This window comes from Coffea arabica, chromosome 3c, assembly GCF_036785885.1.
Source record: "Coffea arabica cultivar ET-39 chromosome 3c, Coffea Arabica ET-39 HiFi, whole genome shotgun sequence".
Lineage (NCBI taxonomy): Eukaryota > Viridiplantae > Streptophyta > Magnoliopsida > Gentianales > Rubiaceae > Coffea > Coffea arabica.
The window spans coordinates 13,334,951-13,356,115 of NC_092314.1; the positions used below are offsets into that span (position 1 = coordinate 13,334,951).

The 21,165-nt window shown below is 36.8% G+C and overlaps 2 protein-coding genes across 5 annotated transcripts; both read right to left on the reverse strand.

Annotated features, from left to right (window-relative positions):
• Window positions 1–940: 940 nt before the first annotated feature.
• Window positions 941–4,291, reverse strand: LOC113734689 (MDIS1-interacting receptor like kinase 2). Of its 4 annotated transcripts, none has more exons than XM_072082291.1 (4): window positions 3,756–4,286; window positions 1,749–2,522; window positions 1,370–1,643; window positions 941–1,247 (listed from the first exon to the last, which is right to left on the reverse strand). In XM_072082291.1, exons 1-4 carry the CDS (start codon window positions 4,030–4,032, stop codon window positions 1,229–1,231), a joined length of 1,344 nt encoding a protein of 447 aa, XP_071938392.1. In that variant the 5' UTR covers window positions 4,033–4,286; the 3' UTR covers window positions 941–1,228. The 4 variants fall into 4 exon arrangements, with proteins under 4 accessions (XP_071938392.1, XP_071938391.1, XP_027117132.2 ...); XM_072082290.1 differs by having other exon boundaries at window positions 3,660–4,286; XM_027261331.2 differs by having other exon boundaries at window positions 1,749–4,291.
• A 6,841-nt stretch (window positions 4,292–11,132) lies between these two features.
• On the reverse strand, window positions 11,133–21,165 carry LOC113734690 (cellulose synthase-like protein G3). Its single transcript, XM_027261333.2, has 6 exons — window positions 20,463–21,165; window positions 18,123–18,269; window positions 14,513–14,638; window positions 13,467–13,916; window positions 12,509–12,856; window positions 11,133–11,871 (listed from the first exon to the last, which is right to left on the reverse strand). Exons 1-6 carry the CDS (start codon window positions 21,030–21,032, stop codon window positions 11,323–11,325), a joined length of 2,190 nt encoding a protein of 729 aa, XP_027117134.2. The 5' UTR covers window positions 21,033–21,165; the 3' UTR covers window positions 11,133–11,322.

Genomic DNA, 21,165 nt, shown 5'->3' on the forward strand with positions numbered 1-21,165 from the left:
CAATTCAATCACAGGATCTCTTCCTGATGATATACATCAGGTGTCAACTCTGCAAGAGTTTTTCCTACAATATCACTGAGGCTTTGGATGTTCTAAGCAGATGCAAGACAGATACTTCTTGCAATATAATCAGTTTTCAAGATTGCAATCTGCTATATATCTGAACGGAAATAACCTCATTGGAAACGTTCCTGTCAGTATTGGTGATTTGAAGTTTATTCACGTCCTCGAGCACAGTCACAGCAATTTTCACAGGCAGCATTCCTGACACAGTATCTCAACTAATTATTAACTTGGAAAAGCCGAACTTTTCTGACAACTCTCTTTTGTGGTGAAATTCCTTCATCACTGAACAAACGACACTTCTTATCTTTTTTTCAGCGTGGCTAACAATAATGTACAAGGCTCAATACCCACTGGAGGTCAATTTGACACATTCTCAGAACAAAGTTTTGAAGGAAATCCAAATTTATGTGGTCCAGTTCTTCAGCGGTCTTGCTCTGAATTCTTATCCACCAAATGTAAGCGTACAGATGCAATTCTTCAGAACACACATAAATTTCAGAAATCATAACCATATTTTGGCTCATTTTTGGTATCTCTTTTGGTATTAGTTTCACTGTTAGTTTTATAATTTGAGGCATATTATCAAGAAAGCATCCCCCAGGATCCGGCTGCAGATACATTTTTTTCCACCTCTAGTTTTCAACCACTAACTCAGGTGCTAAATGGGGCATCCAAGACCAGCCTGGCTTTACATATCAATGGCTGTAAGACTCTTTGTTCTTGGGTTGATGTGTGCTTACTATATAGAGAAAAGATGTGGTAATGAATCTTACTGTAAGAAATGAGACGAGGTGGTAACAGTTCTGATCACCACTTCACAATGAGTAATTTCTTAGTGATTTTTCGTCAAGGGCATTGACATTTTATTCAATAATTTGATCAAAAATGACATATGTATTATTGCACAATATGGTTGTATCATATGATATACAATATGGTTGTACAATACTGGTCCTTTTAAACCTTTATGCTGATGATATAAGAATTCTAACTTTCAGGATAAGATTACCATACATTTCCAAACTCGATTGGATAGGCAGATTTTATTTTTACACAGGATACATACTCTGCATCATATCATCTTCTGCAGATGCATGATAGTGCTATGTAGGAAGGGGGGAGGGGGGGGGGAAAGGTATTGATGGGGCACCGCAGTCTGCATTTAATAGGAGGCAAGATACCTGCAAAAATAAAAAACATCATCCAAGTTCAACATATCCGGTTCACCTATTAATTTAACAAGAAAAGAAATGGACAAGAAGTTCACATGGCCTACATTGAGTATCAACATGTAGATATCAACCTGGAAATAATGAGCATTGTTGGCCTGCATTGAGGATCAACATGTAGACATTCTCTTGCTAGTTTGAGAATGGATAGAAGACTCTCTTCAATTTGTCGATTGGGAAACAAAAGTCTTTTGTCTAGCAAGACTTTTAATTCTATCTCTTCAAGCTTTGAAGACATTAGATTAGCAATCAAGTCGCCAGGATGCTTTCCTTTGATTACTTCCATTGTCAGGACCCCAAAGCTATAAACGTCACACTTTTCGTTAACTTTCATTGTGTAGGCAAATTCTGCAAAAGAGAGTTGGAAAATGATTTTTCATGATATGTGATCATACTTGAATTTACTAGTTAACAAATTAGTGACAGGAAAAGGAAAAAAAATAACTTTTTTACCTGGTGCAACATATCCATATGTGCCTGCAAGAGAACTCCAGTTAGATGAGTCTCTTCTGAGAAACTTGGCAGTGCCAAAATCTGAAACATGAGCCTCGCATTCTGGATCAAGCAAAATGTTGTTGCTTGATATGTCTCGGTGTATAATTGGTGGTGAACAATCATGATGCATGTAAGATAAAGCATGAGCGACGCCTTTGATGATATTCAACCTCTCTTGCCAGTCTAGTTCCTTAGCTTCTTCTTCTATGCTCAAGATTTTGGCCAAGCTTCCCCTTTCGAGGTACTCATAAACCAAAATTGAATGCTGAGCATTTGAGCAGAAGCCAAAGAGTTTCACAATGTTTCGATGCTTGATTTCTGTCAAGGCCCTGATCTCATTCAAGAAACTTTTATCCTTTGCTACATTAGGTGCGTTGTGAAGTCTTTTTACAGCTACTACCTCGCCTGCTGGAAGCTGTGCTTTGTAAACACTTCCACAACCTCCTTTCCCAATGCAAAATGTTTCACTGAACTCTTCTGTAGAACTCACGATTTCTTTATACAATGCTTTGCCATCATAAGCACATATGGCAAATAAACCGCCCTTATTCACCTCCGTATCTTCCTCCCTTGAATTTTGTTTTCTCCGATCATGCAATTTGAGAACACCGAAGAATGCACCAAGAAGTATGAATGATCCCAGAAGAGGTAATGCAGTTATGAGAACAAATTCCTTCCTTTTATCCTTGACATGCTTTTTAATCAACTGGGAACTTTCACAAGCTCGTAACCCTGTAATAGTGCCACACAAACCTTTATTTCCCTTTACTTCTTCTAAGGTTAGATTCACAAAAGCTCTACCACTCGGAATTGGGCCGTCCAAATTATTAAAAGAAAGATTAATGTGCAATAAACCAGGCAATTCTGCCAAAACCTTTGGGATCAAACCAGAGAGGTTATTCTGGGAGAGATCCAATGTCCCCAAACTCTGCAAATTTTGAAACTCAGATGGTATCTCTCCTGTGAATAGATTTTGACTCAAATCCAGTTCAGAAAGTTGGGTTAACTTCCCAATCTGCAATGGAATCTTTTGACTTAAAACATTATTGCTCAAGTTCATGTGAAACAAGTGTTTCAAATCTCCCAGAAGTTCGGGTAAAGTTCCATTCAAGGAGTTTGTGGACAGGTCTAGAAATTCCATTAACATTCCCAATTCTTGAGGTATACCCCCAGTAAGCTGGTTGCCATGCAAATCTAGTTTAATCATGGAAGCTAACTTCCCAACTCCCCTCGGTATCTCCCCTGATAAATAATTCAAAGAAAGATCAAGTTTGTGTAGTTGAGTCAAATTTCCAATTTCTGGCGGTATACCACCCATGATGTTATTCTTTGCAACTATAAGGGCTTTCAGCATTTTACATTTACCCCAGTTGCTAGAGAGTTTCCCATAGAATTTGTTATTGCTGAGATCTATGAAATCCAGGACTGGATAGATTCCAAACATTTCTGATAAGTTTCCTTGGAAATGGTTACCGTTGAAACGGGCCCTAACTAAGCTTGAGCAGTTCTGCAAGCTTTTAGGGATTGGACCGGTAAGCATGTTCTCGCCTACAGTAATGTTTTGGAGAATTCCACTTTGACATAATAGTTCTGGCAATGGACCGGAGAACTGATTACCGGTGAGATCCAGTTCAATCAATTTGGTCAAATTACCTAGTGACTTTGGGATTGCACCAATGAGATTATTTTGATATAAGTAAAGAAACTGAAGTGAGCTCAAATTCCCTATCACCGGAGGAATGGGACCTGAAAGTTGATTACTTGGAAAACCTAAATGATTCATGTTTCTCAAGTTGCAAATTTCAGGCGGGATTTTGCCTGACAGCTCATTAGCCCCGAAATCAAGAGAAACGAGTTTCGACATGTTACCTATTTGTTTTGGTATACGGCCAAAGATCTGGTTAAAGCTGAGATCAAGATCTTCAAGATTTGGGAGGGATGAGAACGGGAAATCATAGAGGCTACCTTTAATACTCCAATCTGAGAGGTTCAACCTGTTGACACTTCCATCAATGCAGGAAATACCAGCCCAAGTGCAAGGAAGTATAGAAGAATTCTTGGCATCGCCTGATTGAAGGTTCCATGAGGTTAGATAGCTATTGTTCTGGCTCAAAAAACTGGCTTTCCATTTCAAAAGAGCAGCAGCCTCTTCAGCAGAAGCTGAAGCTCCACATCTGGGGTGAAAAGATGGGGCAAGTAGGACGACAAGAACGAATATGGAGATTATTTTGAAGGAACCCATGATTGCTTTCAAGTTCAACTCAAGTTGGCAGACGTTGTTATTCTGCACCACAAATAAAGCTAGTATTTATCCTAATGCACCTTCAAGACTTCAGAGGTCTTCTTGCTCTGTCCCCGCCTTCTTTGTATAAAGATGCGTTGCCCCGACTCTTTCCCGTCACAATGCACCAACGTAGGACCAAAAGGAATATGGAGAGTGATTTTGCAATGCATGTTTGAGCACACTGGCTAAATGAAAGAACACTTGCAAAACTTGACCGAGTCAGCTATTTGGCCTGTCAATTAGCATCTTGACATAGGTAGATAGATTATGTTAAATAGAGAGTCTTTGCCACTATCTTCACACCTTTTTTCCAAAGGTTTTTACACAGTAATTTTTTTCCCTTGAACAATAAAATTGAAACATTTGTCAATTCATCTAATAATCTTTTCTCATATAAAACAAATTTTTACTTGTTTTGCAACAATGAGTTTTAAAAACTAATTTTATTTTAAAAAATATTAAAAACAGCCATAGAAAATGGATTAAAATTCTTTTACAGTGACATCATTTAATTTTTTTTTTAATTCTAATTCTTGGTGAATATACTAGATTGCATCTACTACACTCATTAGGCATTGAAGCACATAAAATAGTCAGCAGAAGACTCCAAAGAATCATTGAAAGGTACAACCAAATGATAAAAAAAGAAAAATCAGAAATACAAGTAATTCCAAAGCATAATTCCAATCACTGATAGACTATGAACAAAATTGACTAAAAATAGGTGGGAAGGATTACTACTTTAAATAGACTAATTTTTACTTTATAACAAAAGTCTAATTGTTAACCTATAAAAAAAAATATATAGTACTGCTTCACATTGACTGAGAATTAAAACTATCCCCATGGTAGATATGAAAATATGAAAATATTGAAGTGCATATGTTGCGCGCGCGCTAGATGTAAAGTTTGTAGATATTGGATTTAATATTACCAATTTGCTAGATATGAACTCTAGAATTTGGATTAAAACTACTTGACTGATTAAGTGGATATTGTAGTAATTTTCATCAATTTGAGGGGCCTTTGGTTACGGTGGTGCCAATAACTATTGTTCAGGGGGTGTTCTTAGTGGGGATTATCGAATGGGGTGCATGATAGCGGGAGCTGTTGTTGGTGACTGCATGGCGCAATATTGTACTTGGTGCGTTCGGTCATTGTTGAGCTGGCTGCAGGAAATATGTTCATCATGGTAGTGGACGTTGGCCTGTATCCATTTAAAATTTTAGTTGCTTTTGTTGTTTCCTTTTGCTCTGCTTCGTTCCTGTTCAGACTTTGGATCATTTGTATTCTGCTTCTTTTTCTCAGATGACTTTTTGACTCATTTGTATTCTGCTCCTCTTTCTCAAATGTTGGATTGATGCGAGTTCGCCGGTTACTCCATAATTTTCAAAAACTCTGGGGGTATTTGTTGGTTGCGTGATATTTGAGCAGCTTGGGGACACGTGGGTGCAGACAAGCCTCGTTGGATCGGTACTAGGCACTCCTTGCTCTGCCTTCTCGCTCTCTTCCTTGCTCTCATTTCTCTTTTTGTTGTGGTGTGACTCAAACCCCTGAGAACCACCACCAGGAAAGGACTTAAGTCCCTTTTTGGGCTGTTGGTGAGGGTTCAGCAGCGAAAAAAAATCTAAGGGTTATGCCATAACACTCTCTTGATCTAGTTGGGTATGTATACCCACTAGCCCCTACAACAGCCTCCTTAGGCTCCCCCTCCCCCTAGATTAGGATATAGTAGGTTATACAAATGTATCGTTGCTGACAAAAAAAAAAAAAAAAAGACTCAAACCCCTGAGGGACAAAATTATTCTGTAATATGCTAACAATTTATATATTTTTTTTGGCCAAAAATATTCATACCAGTGAACTACTGAAATGGTATCCTTTTGACTATCCAACTTTGTTTTGTTTCAAATTGGTCACTCAAGTAATGAAAGTGCTGTGTTAGTGATCAATCCAATGGATTTCATCATTAACTTAGTTGCTGGAGGCTTTCTGTAGACATATGAATGAAAGTAAATTTTTTTTAATAGGAAGTTGTTGGCTGTTTTTGCCTTAAGTCAAATTTCATTAGGATTGAAAAATGGAGGTGTGTGTTTGTTTTTGAGTGAGTGTATTTTAGAGAGAAAGTAATACCATTTTGTCATTTATTTGAAGGGTAAATTAGGAACCTAAAAATGACATAAATGGTTAACATCCACTCCCTCCTCTTCTTTTATGTATTGTGTTTGTACCATATCTATGTACTATATATAAAGGGAGAGAGAGGAGGGGTTGGTATAAACTTTTTGGATTACTTTTTATAATTCTTATTTTGCTCTCTAAATAAAGGGCAAAATGGTACCGTCATCTCCCTAAAATAAACACACACACACACAACCATTTTCTAGCCTAACAAAACTTCCAATAAAGCAATAACCCTCAACAACTTCCTATAAAAAAAAAACACAATTTTTTCATTCATATTTAAAAAAAAAAAAATCTCCAACAACTACTAAAAAAATTTAATAATTTTTCCTTTCAAATTTACACAGGCACACGGTCTGTTTTTTTCCAGTCACAAGGACTTCTTAGGTTGCCTACAAACCTAAATCCCAAGAAACTCCTCAAAAGCCGGCAACTCTTGAAGAGCCCAAGAGACTTATAAACTAAACCCAATCCCCTCCCCCCCCCCCCCCCCCCCCCGGTAAGCGATGTGGGATAAGTCACCCCACAGGGCCCCTGCTACTAGGAACTATTACAGGCACACGGTCTGTCATTGCCACTAGTAATACTTCAAATGTCTCATCACATGAATGGCTTGAAAGTATCCACTTATTTTTTTTAGTTGATCCAAGTCAAGTTGCACTTGCGTAATGTGATGTTAAGCATTCAGAGTCATGCATCTTTAAAGTTTCTTATCTTAATTGCAGGTGTCATGCTTCTCAATCAAATTTGACATTATCTACATTTTCTTGGCTATAAATACTACGCTTTTTCCATGGTAAATATTGCATAAACTCACATTACTTGCATCCTGAGTTCTACCCCTCCCCAACCACTCGAAAGAGCACAATTACAAAGCATAATTCCAATCACTGATAGACTATGAACAAAATTGACTAAAAATAGGACTCAAATTAAACTTCAAACAAAAAGAAACTAATTGGAAACGAAAAAGAAAAAAGCTAATTGGAAACTGCAATTGACTAAAAAGGCCAAAATAATATGAAAAATGAGTGCTGTTGCTGTTGGCAAAGGTCCAAAAACTTATACTCAATCTAGATGAGGACGTAGCAGGCTATCCCAGTCCTCAAGGCATAAGGATGTATTGCTTTGTCTCTCTCTTATCCCGATGCACCAACGTGGGGAACGGGGTGGCAGGTGCGGTGACCAACCATTTATTTTTAAAATTTTTATTTTTGATATTGGAACTAGGAGTGCAAACTAATCTACTTAAACTGAATATTTTAATGTTCAAAATTTTATTAAAATTAAAATTGTGCTCAATATTAGCTTGTGTATTTAAGGAGCCAAACTTAGACGGGTTTTTATTTAACCAAACTCAAATTGAGGTCAAGGAGATTAAACTTTTTTTACACGTAAATTCCACTTTTATGATAATAGAGTCAAATTCGAGTCGTGTTTGACAATTTACTGAACACAAAATGCTATTTAAGTTTGGTTTGAATAGTTGATGAAACGAAGTTCAAACGAACTCTTACCGAGTCAAACTTAATTCAAATATCAAATAATTTATTTCATTTCTTAGCCTTTATTGGAGTATTATTTCTTTTCAAGTAAATTCTTATCGAACTAACCTCGATTTAAATATCAAATAATTTAGTTTTTATCACCTGATAATATAATTATTGGAGGTTGTCAACGAAGTACATTGGAATTTGTGGAAGAAGGTGAAGGGGCAGAGGGGATTGAAACTTGAAAGAATAAACTTGAAGTAACAAACCTAACTAGTGTAGAAATCTTACATTCCAAGCACTTTCCTTATGTGGATAGGGAATTTAAGGAAAACAAAAATTTTCTTAAGTTGAAAATTTCGAAGTTAAAGAGCCTGATATTCAAATTTTAGAAAAAAAAATTATTAGAATATAACATTTTATAAGTAGACATTCACATAGGAAGTGACACGTCGATGATAAATAACCAGCTATTCATATCATTCCTATTATGTAGGTATAATATGTAACCTCTTACAAAATTTTAAAGTAAGGAAAAAGTTGTGAACATCTAGAGATTTAGGATTGGGGCTAGGTATAGGTCTTAAACTTGTAAATATTTTTTCGCTGACCAAAAATTAATTTTCCTAAGAAATTGTACCAAGAATCTCTATTCAATTTCTTGAAAATTTGTTCAAAATAGTATTTTTATTCCCAAAGTGGGCACCCCCAATCAGACTGCAGGCTTTTTAACTTCCACGAAATTACACTAATACATACAATCATAGCAAATTGTACATTTAATAGTACAAAGATTGTTGACAAAAAACCAGAATTTTCATTAGAATAACACGTTCCACAATTTGATCCATGAATAATTCCAAACAGACTAAGTAAGCCCAAAAGATGCTTGAAAACCAGATCAGATGAGGTTTGAAATTAAAGTTCTAAGCATATTTAATCTTTCAAACAATGACCCTGGTTGCATTCTTCTTTTGTTCTCAAATTGGTAATCCTATCACAGCAAGAGCAGTTGTAGAAGTTTGTTCTTGGATCATAAAGCTGCAATATTCTCAATTTGTCACTTTTCATTTCTGTTGCTGCTGAGTACATGCAACTTGCTTAGTATTTCACGCTACGGAAAGACGAGTAGTAATGTTTCTTGCAATCAACTCGATAGTAACTCCTCGTTGTCAATATCAAAGAACATCACTAGTTCAATTCCTTTAAACTGGAATGTTTCAGCTGATTCCTGTTTCAGGGAGGGTGTTGGCTGTGATCGTAATGGTCAAGTGAATTGCATATGGTTGCCTTCAAGAAACCTTGAAGGAACAATCTCTACTTCAATTAAAAGCCTCAGCCATCTAAAAGAACTCAACTTTGCACATAATAAGTAATCTGTTCGTCTCCCTGATGGATTGTTTTTGTAACTGAATAGACTGGAAATTCTGGACTTCTGCTATAACCGGCTATCTGAAGAATTTCAGCCATTTGATCACTTTCCAGTTTCCATCAAAATGGTTGATCTCTGAAGCAACGGATTCAGCGGGGTACTTCATTGTTCATTCCTCCTGCAAGTATGGAGTTTGATTGGTTTTAATGTCAGCAACAACAGCTTCTATGGCCCTCTACCTACTGTCATCTACAACTTCCTCTACTCTTCAATTACTATTGTTAATTTTTCATTCAATTATTTTAATGGCCCTATTCCTAATGGTTATGGGAGATGCTCGAAATTGAAGATACCATGTGCAGGTTTCAATTCAATCACAGGATCTCTTCCTGATGATATATATCAGGTGTCAACTTTGCAAGAGTTATCCCTTCCAGGAAATGGAATATCAGGTCAGGTAAGTGAAGCCATTGGCAATCTTTCCAACCTCAAAATTGTTTTAACTTTATGGCAATAATTGGTCAGGTGCACTTCCTCGAGAGATTGGGAGACTTTCCAATTTGGAACAGTTGTTTCTTCACGTAAACAAACTGATGGCACTATTCCCTCAACACTGATGAATTGCACAAGACTCATAAAGCTGGATATAAGGGTGAACGTTTTAACTTGAGAACTCTCTGCTCTCAATTTCTCCAAATTGTTATCAGCTTCCCAGCAACTCTCACATTGTGTCGAGCTTTGTAACCCATATGCTTAACTAACCAGCTAACAGGAGCGATTCATCCTAACATAGAATTCCTGAAATCTTTGTCCTTCATCTCACTTTCAAATAATAGTTTAACCTATATCACCAGGCGATGAATATTCTAAGCAGGTGAAAGAATCTCAGCTCATTACTGCTCACGAAAAACTTCTACAATGAATCCTTACCCTATGATGGAAGCATAGTTGGTCCTGATGGATTTAAAAAGTTCTTGCCTTTGGTGGCTGCCAAATAAATGGCCAAATCCCAATTTGGCTGGCCAAATTGGGGAAATTAGAGGTCCATGGTCTTTATGAGATTCATATTAGAGGTCCAATGCTCAATTGGATAGGGACTTTGCCAAACCTATTTTACTTAGATTTCTGAACTTTCTCTCGGGTCCCCTACCAAGATCAGTTGCAAGATTGTCAAGACTAGCATCTTAGCTGATTGCTAATCGACTAGTCCGTGCATCCAATGAGTTGCCTGTGCTCCTTGTTCAGCCCATGAGCAGACACTTATATCTACATAATCAGCTTTCTAGATTGCCGCTGGGTATATATCTGAATGGACATAATCTCAGTGGAACCATTCTTGTCAGTATTGGCGAATTGCACGTACTTGATCTCAGTCACAACAATTTCACAGGCAGCATTCCTGAAACAGTATCTCACCTGATTAGCTTGGAAAAGCTGAGCTTTTCTGATAACTCACTTTTTGGTCAAAATTCCTTCGTCACTCAAGAAACTGCACTTCTTTCAGCGTGGCAAACAACGATCTACGGCTCAATACCCACTGGAGGTCAGCTTGATACATTCTCAAAGGAAAGTTTTGGAAGGGAATCCATATTTATGTGGTTCAGATTTTCAGCGCCCTTGCTCTGATCCACCAAATGCACCTGTACAAATGCAATCTTCAGAACATACGGAAAATTCAGAAATCAGAGTCACATTTTAGCTATTTTTTGTATTTCTTTTGATATTAGTTTCACTGTTAGTTTTATAACTTCTTGTACATTATCAAGAAAGTATCCCCCACTTTCCAACCACTATCTCAGGTCCTGAAAGCTGCATCCAAAACCACCCCGGCTGTAACTCTATACATATTTTTTTTAAGGTTAATTTGTGGCTGTAACTTGTAAGACTCTCTGTTCTTCGGGTTGATATATGCTTGTTACACAGAATTGCAGTTTACCAGTACAATTCTTTGAGCTTGTAGATAATCGTTCATCCACTCAAGAAAAGATAAAAATGTACGTGGTTAATGGAGATGACACTCAGAACATGAAATGGCTTCATTTAACTTCACAAATTTCTTTGATATAGAAACAGCCTAATGTTGGTAATAAAATGTATAGATTCTTTCTGCAGAAAGATAGTCACCAATCAACTGTAATTACTCATGAAAGAAAGTGCTGGGTTTCTGCATGACACAAAAGAACAGTACCACTTGAACTAAAGTCAAATCTTCAGTATGAAAGAAGCTACTATATAAAGGCACAATGCTGAAATGATTGAAATGAGTGTAGTCTTGATTGGCATCCTTCCTTTATCAGTTCTCAGAACCATGGCTTCAAAAACTGGCAAGCAATTTACCATACCAAAACCAGAAATAAACAGCTGCACAAAAGATTCATCAAAGTTTCCTCCCTTCAAAATTTGCATGGTACCATGAAGCAGAGCAGCTAAATTGATGATTGCAGCTGTTGCCAAAGGCAAAAAAATAGGTGAGGCAACACCAAACTCAAAAATCCCTCGATCATATCTTTTGCTTTGTTCATCATCTACTAGTTTGCTTGTGACATGGAATCCCTGTGTGGTGAAGCCCATGATTTTGATTAGGTATTCAAGGCTTCCAAACAATTCATTTGTGAGTCCTCTAATAAGCCAAATCCTCTGTTCACTCCACCACCTTGTTAGTGTGCCTTGGGCTAATATAAATTCTAGGCAATCTTGTCCATATGCACCAAGAAATAGGAAAGCATACAAGATAAACCATGGATCGGAGACCTGCAATAATTTTGGAAGAATGAATTTGAGTTGAAAGAAAAGAATAGGCCATAACATGATGCTCAAAGTCCCTGGACTTCTTGAACATGTTTTTTCTGTCCCCATTTTTCTAAAATACCCAATTTTCTCAAGGATTTGTTACTCTAAATCCTAATAAATGACCATGTAATAGTTGAAATCTCAGCCATAAAATTTCCCAATTAGGACACAGGCCATTTATTGGATTGAATATATGTATTCGATCTAGACAATTATCCGTCTATTGTGCAATATGTTTACTCCTTTAAGCTGATCATCTTGATTTTTTTTTTTTGGGTATCATCTTGATGTTATTGCAACCTACTCAATTAAATAAAACTCATAACTGTAGACTAACTACATTTAAAGCCTCAAACTAGTGTTTTAGGGATAAATATTTGAGCTTTGCAGTTAAAAAAAACCAAAAGAAAAAAATAGTTTTTTCAAATATTTTTATTTAGAAACTTGCCATGGTTTAGTGTTGATAGGATTTCCATGGACACAGATATTCTAGTACAAAATAAAGAGTCTGATAAAAAAGTATGACAGAGCAAAGTGAAGATTCAGAGTAATATAGATCTATGCACCGAGGAATTCCAACTAGTTTTGTGGTACATACCTTAGGAAATATATAGATTTTGTTGAGAAGAATGAGCTGAGGAAGAAAGGAATATGTGGTGATCGGAATTGACCAAATGGAATTAAAAGCATAATATGCATAACAAAGACTCATCAAGGGCCCCAAAGCTTGCATGCCAAAAGTTAATGGACTGTATCTGGAGAATGCAACCTCAAGAAGGCCAACACCCCACCGGATTTGTTGGTTTATTACATCGAGTAGGGTAATTGGTATATCTCCCAAAAATGCTGGCCTCTTTGGCTGGCAAAATATTGATATCCATCCTTGAGAATGAAGATGATAACCAGTGTAATAGTCTTCCACCAAAGAACCATATCTAAATCCAATCTGCACATTTAGTATCCAAAGGAGGGGTGAAAAACAAAAACAAAAAGAACCAACTGGATCAACAATAATTGTTAAAGGTGGAAAATGAAAGGGAAAAGTTCAGCAAGAAAGTTCTACTGGTAAAGTTCACTGTATTTGGAAAACATTGGAGAAAATTAGACGCTTTTCAAAATTTTCAAAAAATCTGTAAGTTTGTAGAACACACTAATTTTTGCATTTCATGATTTGCCTTCTTTTCAATTAAGTTCAAGCCAGTTTCTACAAAAGATGCATACAATTATTCTAACCATGATTTTCTGAAGAAGAAGAGATTTTTTTGGAGAAATCGTTTTCTATAGTGCACATAGAACACCCATGATTAATTGTAAACTCTAGAGCTTACTTAACAAACAAACGATCAGCCAGTTATTGGGTGATTATTGATTCAATGAATAAACCTTTACAACAGACAAAATTGAAATTTAACCAGTTATTCACTATCTGCTAACATAAAATCTAAAATTGAAGATAAAAAGACATTTTTTGATAGTCCAAGCAACTTTAATTCATTTTTCTTAATTACCCATAGTAAGTATGCTAGTCTGGAATGCAATAAACTATTGAAGATTACCTTAGAACCCCAATTAGTCCCTTTCTCATAATTGCAACCTGCCAAACGATCAGCCAGCTCCAAAATATGCTTAGACTTAATAGAACTATTGACTTCATGATCAGGGCTCAGCTGGGGCAATTCTGGCTGTACAAATAATGACATTGATGGACCACCAAAGAAAGCTCTTCTCGTGAAAAAGCATCCAGGCCCCATATTATCAGGGCCTAATAATCCATCCATCCCCATTGGGTTGATGTGAAACCAACGTTTCATCTCGGATGAATAGATGTCATTCTTGTTTAGGCCATTGAAACATTGAGGAAATTGAACATAGGCCAATTTTGGCCTAATTGAAGCATCCATGAAGTAGCATAGGACATTATATGGAGTTCTGGGGTCATTTGAGATCATGTCGCAGTCTTGGATTAGAATTATAGGACCATTTGTCATAACAGCTGATACACGAAGCTAAAGAACAGATCAAGAGGGAAAAAAACAAAAAAAAAAAAAAGAGAATTTAAATTTGAAGAGGTTAAAATGAAGATTTGAAGTCACACAATCCGTAAAGTCAAAACAAGTACACCATGGTAAAAAAATTAAAAATTATAAGTAGCTTACCAATGATTCACACAATATTTACTAGTATGATTGAACCATTCAAACCTAGCTTATGAATTTGAGGTCTTAAGTTCGAGTCTCACATGAGTTTAGTCTAACTTTTTCAATCTCATGTTCAAGTTTCACGTGAGTTTAGTCTAGCTTTATGTTACCATTGGCCTAAAAAGAAAACTTTATGTTACTATTTCTCCTGTTATTTTTTGGGTTGATAAAATACTATTGCATGAGTTCAGTCTAACTCTATGTTAGTAATTATCCTACTATTTGTGAATTGTATAAACATTAATGAGTCAATTTAGTCTAATTTATATTAGTATTTATCCCACTATTTTAGGGTAAGTAAAAATGTTTTGAGTTTAATCTGTTTACATTAATTTCACCATTCTATATAATTTGCAATCTTATGGAAGAAAAGAAAAGGTAAATTTTTCAATTACTTGGCTTACCAGCGTATTAAGGGCTCCAGCTTTAAATTGATGTGGAGAAGTCCTGCTTTTCTCTCTAGACACATATATGAGATTTGGCATTGGGAAGCCTGTTACATCTTTATCCTTGCAGCTTTCAAGCAAAACCTGCTCAAATTCATGCAAATCTAAAAATGAAATAACATAACTGTTACTTTTAAAATATCATCAATTCATCATAGTCATGTGAAGTATTGATCATGGCATCCTTTTTGTTTTTTAGGCTTTACACTGTAAGAATAAAAAAATGAAAGTTAAAAAATTTTGTTTGTGACTTTGTATTTTGTAAAAATGCATATTGCGGTTTTTTTGGCCCGATAGTCTGGACCAGTATTAGATTCTTATATTTCGACTCTGACATGCTTGGGGGAGTTCTTCTACATGCTTGTAGTGCAATTGTACCTCTAATACAACTAGTTGTAGTTTTAATCATATGAATCTAGCCATGTCTCCATTTGCTCCAGCATATATATATATATAAAGGCCCATTACATGATATACATCTGATCTCTTATATTTGTAATATCATACCATTCGAAGAAATTTGCCCACATATTGAACAGGTATATCCAGTAAACCTAGGGGACTAATGTGCCAAAGTTCACTAAATCCACATTGCCCTTAAATTTATAGTCTTTTTTTTTTTTTTTTTTTTTTTTTTTTTGGCAAACCCCGTACACGGGGAGGGGCGCCAGCCCCAAATCTTATTGCAAACAAAAATCACAACACTGAAAGACGGAGGAAAACCCCCCAAAAGTGACTGTTACAACCAAAACCCATCCTAACTCTCTTCACTTAACCAACGAACACCCGGCACACCACGTGCATCAAGACTAATGGAAGCCCGAACTAGCGCCGGCAGTTGATGAACCCGATCATACACCCGGGTGCCTCCAGCCCCAATAGCTGCTAGTCTATCCGCAGAGGAGTTTGCCTCCCGGAAAATATGTGAGATAGAGGCCGAAAACCCGTCCAAAAGATGTCTAATCTTCCTCAAAATATTACATAATGGCCACTTAGCAATTACCCCAAAGCCAATCAATTGCACCAATGATTTTGAATCCACCTCTACCAATGCAGGACAACACCCCCTTTGAACACACAACTGCAAACCAAACAACAAAGCCAGACTTTCTGCCTCCAACACCTCATGATCTCCAAATTCCTTGTAAAAAGCAAAAATCAATTTCCCGTGACTATCACGCAACAGACCACCACCTGAGGCCCTACCATGATTCACACAAGCGTCCGAGTTGAGTTTAAGCAAACTCAGTGGCGGTTTCTCCCAGGCAACCGCACACGGGGCCCCCCTCCGCGGAGGAGCTTTAATGAAACTGAGTAACTCACAATCCGCATCCTCTACAAAGTGCGCCCGACGAAACTTACCTGCCCTGCCTAGCTTATCCAAAAAATAATCCACCTCGCGGAGTATCCTGCCAACCTCCCATCGCATACCCTGATAACGCTCCTGGTTTCTGGCAAGCCAAAGGAACCAGCACACTACGATAGGCATGATAGCCCGAATGTGATCCTTCGCAGAGGAAGCTGCCGTAAAGTGCCAAGAGATAAAAACAGACGCCATACTAGAGCAATTATGCAGCTGAAACCCAAACCGGCCAGACACTCTCCTCCACACTTCCGAAGCAACCGGTCCAGTTAAGAAAACATGCAAAAGAGCCTCCTCCTCTAGGTAGCAACAACCGCACCGAGAGGGCAAAGCCAAACCCCGAAAACGCAATGTCACATCCAGAGGGAGGAAATTACGCACCAGTCTCCAAGCCAAAAAAGACATTTTTACCGGCAAAACCGAAGGCCAAAGAAGGGAATCGACAAGAGATCGATGCCTCCTCTGACGAAGCACCTCCCATGCCGACTTAACCGTGAAGCCTCCCGTTGGCGAGGGCACCCACACCATCATATCCTTCTGTGCTAAATCATGAGGTACCTCTTTGATCACCTGAACGACAAACCCTGGAACCCACCGGGTGAGACGCAGCTCATCCCAGCCATCCCTAGCAATAAACTCGGAGACCATAAAATGAGGCCTGTCAGAGCGATCCACCACACTCTCTAAAGGCTCATTAAAAACCCATCTATCCTTCCAAAAATCCACAAGTCCTTCCCCTAAACACCACCTAATGTTCTGCTCAGCCATTGGACGAATGGCCACAAGACGCCTCCACGTATCTGAAGCCCGCTCTACCGATGCCTCCAAAGGATGGACTCCTTTAATGTATTTGGCATGCATGAACTTTGCCCAAATGGACTCTCCAAGCCTAAAGCGCCACCATAGTTTAGCAGCAAAAGCCCATGCCATGTCCTTAAAGGACCGAAAACCCAGACCCCCTTCATCTATGGGAAAACAATGTATATCGAATTTATAGTCCTTCAATTTTGCACTATAAACTTCAATTTTGGATACTTTACATCATAAATTTTTTATTTTAGATATTTTGCACCATAAACTATCGAATTTATCACATTTAAGTCCAATAAATAACAATGTACCAAAATTAGAGGCATAGAGGACTCAAAAAATCAATGATAATGTGTTGCAATTAGTCACAAGGAGCCAAGGTATCACAGTTAGAACAAAACAATACATTGTTATTAATTTGCACCATTCTTTATCTCATTAATGTTGCTAATAATATTAATCATTGGAACTAGGGCTGTTCACGAACTCGCGAGCGGCTCAAATACAAGCTCGAATCGAGCTCGGTCAATATCGAGCTCGAGCTCAAAAACATTAAGTTCGTTCGCCAGCTCGATTATATATATTTTTTTTAATAGTAAAATTACATATATATCCGTAATATTTTATTATTTATTAAAAAAATTATAATTTTATTCATTTTTAAAAATAAAAATAATTTTTTTTATTTTTTAAGCTCGAGTTCGACTCAACTTTAAGTCAAGTTCAAAGTCGAGCTTGATATTTTAAACTCGTCGAACTCGAGCTCAAATTCGAGATTCATAAAATTAACTGAAGGCTCGACTCGATTAGGTCAAAACTCGACTCGATTCGGTTCATTTGCACCCCTAATTAGAACCATCATTATATATTGAACATTGTCAAAAGGAGCCAAGAGATTAGAGATAGAATAAAATGATACATTGTCATTAATGTACACAATCCTTTATCTCATTAATTTTGCTAAAAATATTAGTGATCGAGACCATAAAAATTGATCACTATATGTTGAAATTGGTCAAAGAGAGCCAAGAGATTAGAGATAGGATAAAATGATACATTGTCATTAATTTAAACCATTCTTTATCTTGTTAATTTTGCTAATCTTGTCATCGATTGAACTTAAATAGAACAAACTTAAGCGTTTAGTCTGCAAGGTGTCTAAAATTAAAAATTTAGGGCATAAAATGTCCAGAATTAAAGTTTAAGGTGTAGAGTGAAAAAGTGGTATAAGTTTTTAGTTAGTCCAAAAACAAAACTGACACTCTTGATAAATATATTGCGACATGAAGAATAGAAAGGATCGTAAATGCAGTTCTACCTAAGAAAAATAAATGTTGATGACGTGAAATTTTTCTACTTAGTTCATGATAAAAATTAGCAGGAAGAATTGCAAACCTGAATCACTGCAGGATGATCCTGACGAGTGAATTCTTTATTCCATTTGATAAAAGCTTCATGCTCTTCCTCGCTTGTAATGTATTCAGAAACCTTTCCACTCTCGACCACATTTTCTATTCTTTTCTTCATCTGCTCGTACATTATCTAGAAGATAATGGGGATCAGATATATATAAAAAAAAAAAAAAAATCGGTTCGTTTAATATCATCACTAACTGAAATTAATCCTTAAATATCATACAACTTTGTACATAATATTTTTAACCCAATATTCGAGAAAATGTTTTAACTACCTTTCAACAAAATCATATACGCATACCCCTTAAAAAAAAATGTAGTCTTACCCTAGATTGAAAATAACCATTCTGTTTCAAGTCTTTTGGCATGCCAAATTGAGTCTTGTGGTGACTTTTTCTTGTCCTTCTTATATTTTCCTGTTGTTGGTTAGCCCGTTTACAAGGGAGGTGGCCAGAAAATAATGTCCAAGAAAACAGAACAGAAATATCTATTTCAAAAAGAAATTGAAAATACACTGCTGATTAATCAGAATACAACATTTGATCAGTTACGTCAGTGAGATAAAGTGGTTGGTAAATCACAATCCTTTTTGTTGACCAACAAAGCGAAATCAAATTGGAATTGTGGAACTATGACTATCATCTTTTGGCATCTTCATATGGGTCCAAATGAATCACTATTACATCTTGCAGTAATAATCATAGCTGCAAGTCCTTTTCAAGCTAGGCCACTCTGCTTAGACCACTGACACAGAAAGTTTGTCTCATCAAGAGCAGGGTTCTTCTTTTTTTTTTTTAAAAGAATTTGAAACATAACAGATAGACTTCATCAAGAATAGGTTTAGAATAAACTGGGACAACTCCCTAGGAATTAGTACATCTCATATATTAAGTAAATCGGTTTATTTATTTATTCTATTAGACTAACAATTGAAAAATGATTAAATAGTTAGTGTTTTAGGTGCCAACTGAGGATGGTCACTTAACATAGAGAGTAAGGAGGAAGAAAAATTTCTAGAAATACAGATGAAACGCTGATTTCTATTCACCAGATTGTGATACACTTATTTCTAGTTTCTTCTCACTCAAAAACAAACATTATTACTACTCTTTTTTTGTTATTTATTTATTTGGGCCTAGGCTACACTGAAAGACTATATAAGTCCAATTAATACCTCACAAAAGTGGATGGCTACTGAGCAATTGAGTCAATGACCATCTATGTGAACCTTTTTCCTTTTTGGTGGGGACAATGGCTTTCTATCTTGATCTCTACCACCTGATCAGTCTTAGGGCTGTCAACGGGTCGGGTCCGGGCCGGAATTCATTATTTCGGACCCGGACCCGAATTACTATGCCGGATCCGGACCCGATTCGTTTATCCGACGGGTCTTTTATTATACTTTTCGGATCCGGATCCGGCGGTCCCGAATCCGGATCCGGGTCTACCCGAACAAATTTACCAAATTTTATAATTTCTAATAAAAATGAGAAAAAAATATACTTGTAAACTAATTTCTAACTAATGCAAAGAAAAAATCAAATAAGAAAAGAAATCAAATTAACTTTATTAAAATACATCACCCTAATCAAATTATATTGATAAATATATATTTTTTAAATTATTAATTCATTTATATCCGGATTCGGGTCTAATACGGGCCGGAATACAATATTCCGTATCCGACCCGTTTTTTTGTTTGACAAAACGGATCCGGATCCGGATCCGGGAAACGGAATTAAATCCCTACCCATACCCGCAATAATTTCACGGATCCGGTCCGGATCCGGATCTAGACCCGACCCATTGACAGGCCTAATCAATCTATGATAAAAGAGGCATGGAGGGCATTTTTTTCCTTTGGGTTCTTATTCCAATACTAAAACTCAATAACAAAGGCTGACATAAAAGAAACAACTATATATGTATACATATAGAATTTAGAATTTCTTACTGGCAATTCCTCTCACTCAACTCAACTCAACCCAAGCTTCCCCAAACAACTGTATATATCATCTTGTTTGTGTAGATATAGGGTTATCAATAAAAGATACAAAACTGACTAGCACACCCTTGAAACCAATTTTCTTTTCATTTTTTGGTTGTTAATTCTTATGGCCAAATTAACAGTTTCAATTAAGTCAAAAGAACTAAGGGGCGTACTTTATACTATTATAGGTATCCAAACCACCGGGGCTTTGCTAAAAAAAAAATAAAAAGGAATGGAAAAATATTTTAAAATAGTAAAATGACAAAAAATTTAAGGCCAAAAAAAAAATGATACTATTAGAAATTAGAAAGTCAAGTTGAAAAAGTTTACCTTAATTTTGTCAGTTTCAGAGTTGAGGGTATACTTTGATCTGAAATATGCCTCCGGACACCTGTCCAGGACCTTGTTCTCCCTGCAAAAAGGTAACCAATGGGTTCCAAATTTAGCAGCTTCCATGAAAGCAAAGAGAGTTAGCTCTGAGCCTCCATCATCAGAAACATAAACCGAAAGCTTCTCTGTCGGATAATCATAAGCCAAAACTGACAAAGCTGTGTTAACAACATTAACAGGTGGTTCTTTGTAAGGATCAGCAGTGCATATAAAGATGTCTAAATCCGGAAAATCCTTCTTGTCTACAGTTTTTTCAAGGTTTTCTGGGAATACTTCGCGAGTAACGGGACATATTCGAAATCCCTGACCCGTGGGCCACATGAAAGCCAGAAGAAGATCAGAGATGAACATGGAAATGGATATGAAGAAAGAGAGTATGGAAGTGGAGGAGAAGAGATTGAGGGCATGATGAAATAGTAGTAATAGAAGAGCAATAGAGTAAATAACAGCAAAGATACGGTTGAATATGGTGCGATGCAGGGGTCTAACAGAGTGAAGGGGAGGCTCCATGGATTTGCTGATATATTTTGTGAGTTTGACTTGGATTATACTTGTTTGGGGCTGTGGAAGTCTGGAAGATGAAACTGCAGTCCACAAGAAGATGTAACCCAAGTCAAACGGGCAAAATATAACCCAACTCCAG

Bases quoted from the DNA above. Each gene is read 5' to 3' on its own strand.
- LOC113734689 (XM_027261331.2), bottom strand. From the start codon at position 4,032: ATGGGTTCCTTCAAAATAATCTCCATATTCGTTCTTGTCGTCCTACTT. The intron at 1,644-1,748 runs GTAAAAAAGTTA...TCTCTTTTGCAG, and splicing joins ATATGGATATGTTGCACCAG to AATTTGCCTACACAATGAAA.
- LOC113734690 (XM_027261333.2), bottom strand. From the start codon at position 21,032: ATGGAGCCTCCCCTTCACTCTGTTAGACCCCTGCATCGCACCATATTC. The intron at 18,270-20,462 runs GTAAACTTTTTC...ATTATCTTCTAG, and splicing joins CTGAAACTGACAAAATTAAG to ATAATGTACGAGCAGATGAA. The intron at 13,917-14,512 runs GTAAGCCAAGTA...TCTGTTCTTTAG, and splicing joins CTGGAGCCCTTAATACGCTG to CTTCGTGTATCAGCTGTTAT.